Consider the following 7,216-nt stretch of genomic DNA (forward strand, 5'->3'; position numbering starts at 1 on the left):
AACTAGAAATTCGATAATTTTTATTATTTCGTCCTTCGTTTATATCTTCATTTGAATGTATTTTTCACGAAATATACTTCAGCACGGATCACAACCATATATCTGTAGCGTCATTCAACCTCCTTGGAAAGGAAAGCTCTCATAAAAAGAAAAACCTCCCCTAACGACCGCACTGAATTAAGCCCACCTCGCTGCCCTCCATGTCTTTGTATTATATGGTTAACTGTTAAGACTACTTAGCAATAAGGATTCGATTGTTTTTCAAATGTCACGTAAACAGTTTTGCATAGGTTTTACCTTGCCTTTTACCGTATATACTGATATTTGTCTCAGTCTCAGATCAGATAACCATATCTGAATGTTTACTATTATAAATATTGGAAATATGGGCAAAATTGACCTCAAGAGAAGTTTGTATGCTTCATCATTCTCACTAATCAGACCACACTGTTATTAAGACTTTTGTCCTGAAAAATGTCTGTTCTAATGTCAATAAATGCGTTTTCAATACGTTGCTTGTTTGGCTTCCTTTCATTCTGTTAGTAATGGAAACTTTGTTGAACTTTTATTTTTTTTACCTTTTTTAAACTGTTGCTTTTAGAGTTTATCCTTAATTCAAAAGATGTGGGCTTTGTAGTTGTCAAGTGAGATTTTACATCTGGGGATTTGAACTAATCAACAATCGTCCGAGCAGAATTGGCGGAACTGGTCTTACATGGTTGAGAACAACGACGCTAAGCAAAGGTGTAGAAAAAAATCCTAGAGGAGATAACTCTCAGGGGAATGGAGAGGATGACTTTGCTTTCAATAATAAATGAAATAAATTATTAAATGGGTTCGTCATAGCATGAACTGTAGAAAGATGAAAGTTTATATATAGATTGTTTTTTTCGTTCGTCACAGAGGTCTGCCTTGAAAGATTTGTTTCCTTTTTGGTCTGGAAGTCTATCTGTATATAACCGTTTGCTATTCGACCTGAAATCTGCCTACAAGTAGCCGTTTTCAATTCGTCACGAAAGTCTGCCCGTAGATAACAGTGTTATATCTTATTAGTCATGGAAGTTTACCTACTTTTCATACTTTACATTACATGTCGAGCAAGTGGACCAATGTCCTCATTTAAACGTGTTTTTAATGTTTCGCTCACTGACTATAATGGTGACATTTTGGTCGTACACGAAAAAATTGTAAGCCCTATCAAATGTGCTTCCGAGTGTGAAAACCACTGCTTAGCAATTGCTTACGATCCTCAGACCAGGGAATGCATCACATATGGCAGAGAAATATCTACAGGTGATTCACCACTGTCAGCAAGAAAAGTGTACTCTAAGAGGGCACATTTATGTAAGTATAAACACGAACTTGATATAAGTGTTTCAAGTACTCGTCGACGTTAACTGAGAGGTGCACGTATTTCAGTTAATACCATAAACATATACACTCTTTTGGCCACAAATTGGAAATCTCACTAAAATTACAAGGAAAAAAGCCAAAAGAAAATTAATATCTTGATTTTGGGAACGAACTTATGATTCTGCAATCATTCTCCATTAAATTTGAGAAAAAACAATTGCAACGCCCATGACAAGTGTTCAACAGTAACAATTCGTGTTATGGTCTGGTATTTATCACGCCATCCTGAAAAGGAAAAACTACTTTAAGGCACAAAATAACCGTATAAGCGTAACCCTAGATTATCCCTTTCACTTTTACTACATTAGAAACTCATGCATAACATCCGTTTCTCGAATCTTTGTGTTCAAGATTTGGCTATCAGTTTCTAAAACTATGTACGCACAATTATCTCCAAATTTACACAATTTAGGAAGAGGAATCAGATATGTCACTAAGCAGAAATGAAAATAGTATGTTGGTGAGGTTGTAGACTAAGATTGAAGGAAAGCGGAAAGCAAACATTTATTTCTAAAAATATTTGGAAGGTATAATTCTTATAAAAAGACCAACCAATGCATTTTCCTTTGTAGATCCCTCAGACTGCAGCGAAGTAAACCCTATCAGTAACTCTGGTGTCAACAACATAAATCTGGCAAATGGTTTACTTTATAATATCTTCTGTGACATGGACAACGAAGGTGGACCGTGGACTGTAAGAATACCTTGGTTTAATATTCTTTTGAGTGACATGGTTCATATTTAAGAAGTATTTGCACACGTGTTGTTTCTTTTAATTCCTATTGTAATTGTGCACTATCGCCATGATTAAACACAGTAAAAACACACCATTTATCACAAGCAAAATTTCGCAAGAAACAAAGAATTAAAACAGGAGTATTGCCTTTATTCTAATTTGTGGTCATTGCCGTTATCTGATTCAAACAATCTCTCGTAATATTCATTCATATGTTGCAGGTCATACAGAACAGACAAGATGAACAGGTGAGCTTCGCTAGAAACTGGACAGACTACAAGACTGGATTCGGAGACTTGGACAGAAACTTTTGGTTAGGTATGTCCTGAATATTGAACTTTTCAGACTCAACTACACTTTCTCTTTCCACATACATTTAAGATTCATTCGAGTTAAAGAAAATGTTCCCTGTCAAGTGTTAGGGAAAACACTAAAGATTATTTGGTATCTTGATTTAAAATTTTTGTGAGTATTACTTTTCATATCTATATATGCCTCATCAAAAGTTTGTTGCAAATTCACCAGAACATTCCTATTTTCGACAGGACTCGACATTATCCATCTACTTACACGAAAGCCATCCATCTTAAGGATAGAGTTAGTCTCCCGTGATGGCGATGCAGGTTACGCCCAGTACTCAGCATTCAGCGTCGCAGACGAATCTGACGGGTACAGACTGTCTATTTCCGGTTTTACTGGAGACGTTTCGAGTAAGTATAGACAACGAAGGCTTTCGTCGGTAAAATTCGAGAGATTGAGGAAACTTTGTATGTTTTAACGACAAATAATGCTTGACAGGAACGTTTTATTCAGAACCAACGTTCTTTGGAATGATCTTACTGATCCTGTTATGTCGTTTCTCATTACTAGTATTTAATAATGTTTGATCCAGCTCACATGTGTTTTAACTATGTGAATAAATTGGTTCATCTTTCATCTTTTGTTTTTATATTTTGTTATTCTGGGTTTTTTTTTATTCTCTACTTTCGAATATTTATATCTCATAAACCCATTTTTGTGTTGTATCTTAACAACTTCTGTTATCTTCAGAAATGTTTGCATTTTTCTTTAGCATTTTCATTTTGTGTAATAAAAACTTCTTCATTTTCTTCTAATAGGAGACGCTATGGAATATCATAATGGACGCCCGTTTGTCACTAACGACAAAGGAGACCAACATGAATGTGCCAAGTCTTTTACAGGCGGTTGGTGGTTCTTCAATTGTTTACAGTGTAATCTGAATGGACGGCACGTGGATGATATACATTTTCGCGGTGGTGTTAGTGCGATGAAATGGAATGGCTTTTACTATTATCAGGACTACGCTCCTATGCTGAAATCAAGAATGCTCTTGAAACCGTCACGTTGATTTTTCAGTAGTGGTATATGACGCTGTTTGTTTGTTCGCTCAGAAAAGACTATGCGTTCTCGGAGGCGTGACGTCTACAAATGGAAACCTTGTTTAATACATCCAGGATTCTGCGCGCATGCCGGCTTCTACGATGAAAACTGACTTGATGAAAATGCTGATGTAAAATACATGTATGTACTGCAGTCAAATTCAAATGGACTACCACGACGTAACATAGAAGCATGTGTTGTCAAATCATACACTATCATTGTCCAATATGTATAGTCTCTCAAGGAGTCGCTTTTAGCATGTGTTCCACAGACAACACTCGTGCCATAGTGTTTGCAAGACAAATGTGAAGTCCAGTGAGGTACCAGTCCAGTACGTGTGCCAGTCTTCGATGTTCATGTGAACTGTACCAGTGGTTAAAAGTTCAAGAAATCCGTTCCCTAGCATCACGCTACAATAGCCATGACATATATCTGACTTGAAAATGTCCATGTGGTCTGCTTCTTTTAGAAGAGGAGGAATGCTTGCAGTTCTACTGTTGGGCATTTTATTTCCAAAGCCACATTTATGTTGTTGCTTTGTACCCTTTGTTAAAGTCATGACCATGGTATATTGCACAACATCAGTGTTTTTCAAGCCGAATGAATGTTTCTCAGATTAGTTTTATCAGAAATATACTAATAATTACTCCTGGTATTATTGCAGATAGCATGTCAAATTGGTTACATATAAATTGACGAGCAAATATATTTTATAAATAATTTGTACAATGTGGACAAGTGTTGTTTAAGTGGAATATTTTTTCTATTGAAAATTTAGTTTTTTGTGGTTATTGTAATGATATTAAGATATTTTTCTGTAATTATGGATGAATCATGAAGGAGAGGTTGGGAGGGGGATTAGGGGAGATAGCACCATCCCGGAATTCTGTTGTTTTTGTTATCTGACATCGGAACCTAGAAGATTGTGCCTAACGTTTTATTTCAAGTAAGAATATAATTTTACATCCAAAGTAAACTTCCCGCGAAATGCAGAATGGAAAAGGAAGTACGCGAGTCCGGAAATAGATAATTAAAAAAAAATGTGAATACAAATACGGAGTCGGACTCCAGTGATATATACCGTATCGCGCGATTTTTCAGTGTGTTATGAGATATATGGAAATGCTTAAATCAAATATGTTCCGAGTAACGTGCCTACATTTTAAAGTAGATTGAACTAATTAGTCTAATGTAATTAGGTATTAATCGTTATCATTGTTTATTCTGGTGAAATAAATATATGTCGTTGTATATATCATCATATCGGTTTATTGCCATGTAAAATACACTGTTTTTTTGTTTCAGTGGAAAAATATGTACATATTCTAATCAAAATGTATACCATTTATGCTAATTTCTGGAATTTATGCTCTTTGTATGATGTATTTCTGAAATATTTAGATTTGTTTAAAAGAACTTCATTTCATTTCCATCTGCAAAAGCGTATCTAGCGTTTCTCGTGCAGGTTCAGTCCGTCCAACCATTTCAAACGCTTACGCGAAAGCAATCGTCATCTCTGACAAGAGAAATAAATAGCAGTAAGAGTCATTCGGCGTCGAAGTAAATCTGAAGGTGTAATTAATTATAGATAAGTCATTGAATTTTTCGCTTGCGATACTATGTGATCTTTTCACAGACGATTGACGAGGTTTTGCTGATACATATGTATTTAATTATGGAAGCTGATTTGTGATATTTCGTTATTTCGTCTTTTCGCCGCAAACAGACCAGAATTTAAAAAAAACCTTCAGGGTTGTTAATTCTCGTTTTTCGGGGCGAAATCACGAAAGGACGAGGATAAAAGGTTTTATAAATTTCTAGATTAAGCTGGTAAGTTCACAAGCCAAGGAATCGCTGTCTTTATACGCGATTGTCGGATGGTTATGTGGCACCCTGATTAAGTGATTTAATATTTTACAGCAGTATTTGATAAATATCTTAAGTAAATCCTGTACGGTAATAGTTTCTTTGTTTAATACTCTCCATGGCAGTTGTAATTATTGTTTATTAACATATCGCTTCGTGTCGCTAGATCACGTGACCGTCACTTTCGGTTTGTATGTATTTTGCATTGCGGCCCGTGTTAGGCATATTGCGTATGGTTGTGTAATGTGTGTAATCATGGGTGGTGTCATGTGATGTGTTGTTTACTATTCTCTAGTTTGAACCTATTACCACAACGCTATCTACTGTATCTATTCGAGATATAAGTACACATCCCCAGCACCACATGCAGGGTAAGTTGCTGTGAATTATCTGTAAACGATTATTACCCATAAATAATTGATATTGCTGTACAAGTTCAGTCTGTCGTATTTTACACATACACGTTTATATTATCTCCTACTTCAGATGTTCGGTATTGTAAAAGTAGATTTATGTGCTCGTATTATATAGTCATGTTTTTGTCTTTTTAGGGATATAATGAACTTAATAAACCGAGAATAAACTTGAAACAGACAACCTCGAGTCAGTCGTTTATTCAAAAGAACCCTAATTTAATAGTTATTCATGATATCTTTTTCTAATATATATTAATATGTGAGCCGAGTGAAAAGGATTTTTAACCTCTATCTAACACTGGTGTTGGCAGAAGGTCTTTGTCGCATGGACTTGTAGTCTAATCCCACGTATATAAAGTTACAGATATTCAACAGAAACTGTGACTTTGGTGGTTGGTACAACACAATCTCATTTTTTGAAGACCACACCCACGGTTTATATAAATTTCGTGGTGTTACTGTCTTCTAGGATACCAGTCAAAAAGCTATGCTTTGGACAAAATGTTGGTAACACAGTAAAGATCACAAAACACAAAAAAGCGAAAACGTTTAGTCCGAATGATTACATTTCAATGCACTTAGATTTGTTAGCGTTTATATGTGAAATAAAACTCTAATTTCCAAATGTCCAGTTGAACAAAAATCATAAAAAGACAAGGCGATGCTTAGAGGAAGGGAGGTAACTCCAGTTTCTTAATTCAATTTCCAAACCCTGCCCTTAAAAGCGGTTCGCTAGGCTGTGGCACCCGAGAGCTACGCCCAGATAATGCAACGAGACATTCTTTCATGACACACAAGCATATATGTATTTAGAATCTAGTTAGTAATATCGACGGTATGTTCCAATATTAGTACTTGATCCTAACAAACAAATGTTCCTTCCTATTTAAGATTGGGGTCGATTATTAACTCCAGACCGAAGAAGAAATCTTAATTTTTTGGGGCGACTTTTCGACTTTGTAACCTTGTATTTATTTTATGTTCTGTGTGAAGAAAAGCGTTGCTAACATTATTTTTCCCCGTATGGTGGGTTGCCATGTTAAGGGACTGAAACAGGTTCATGTGCTCCAATATACTGTATCGCTACGACAGGGGACTGTAACAGGTTCATGTACTCCAATATACTGTATCGCTACGACAGGGGACTGTAACAGGTTCATGTACTCCAATATACTGTATCGCTACGACAGGGGACTGTAACAGGTTCATGTACTCCAATATACTGTATCGCTACGACAAGGGACTGTAACAGGTTCATGTACTCCAATACACTGTATCACTATGACAAGGGACTGTAACAGGTTCATGTACTCCAATACACTGTATCACTATGACAAGGGACTGTAACAGGTTCTTGGACACTTGTATAGATTGCCACGACAGG

The 7,216-nt window shown here is 36.0% G+C and overlaps 1 protein-coding gene across 1 annotated transcript; it reads left to right on the top strand.

The window, feature by feature from the left end:
- Positions 1-1,109: 1,109 nt before the first annotated feature.
- LOC132545189 (microfibril-associated glycoprotein 4-like) lies at positions 1,110-3,518 on the top strand. The gene is made up of 5 exons (XM_060208866.1): positions 1,110-1,344; positions 1,986-2,107; positions 2,371-2,467; positions 2,695-2,859; positions 3,271-3,518. Exons 1-5 carry the CDS (start codon positions 1,110-1,112, stop codon positions 3,516-3,518), a joined length of 867 nt encoding a protein of 288 aa, XP_060064849.1.
- Positions 3,519-7,216: the final 3,698 nt, after the last annotated feature.

This window comes from Ylistrum balloti, unplaced genomic scaffold (assembly GCF_031769215.1).
Source record: "Ylistrum balloti isolate Yb309-2 unplaced genomic scaffold, AGI_CSIRO_Ybal_v1 Utg369830, whole genome shotgun sequence".
Lineage (NCBI taxonomy): Eukaryota > Metazoa > Mollusca > Bivalvia > Pectinida > Pectinidae > Ylistrum > Ylistrum balloti.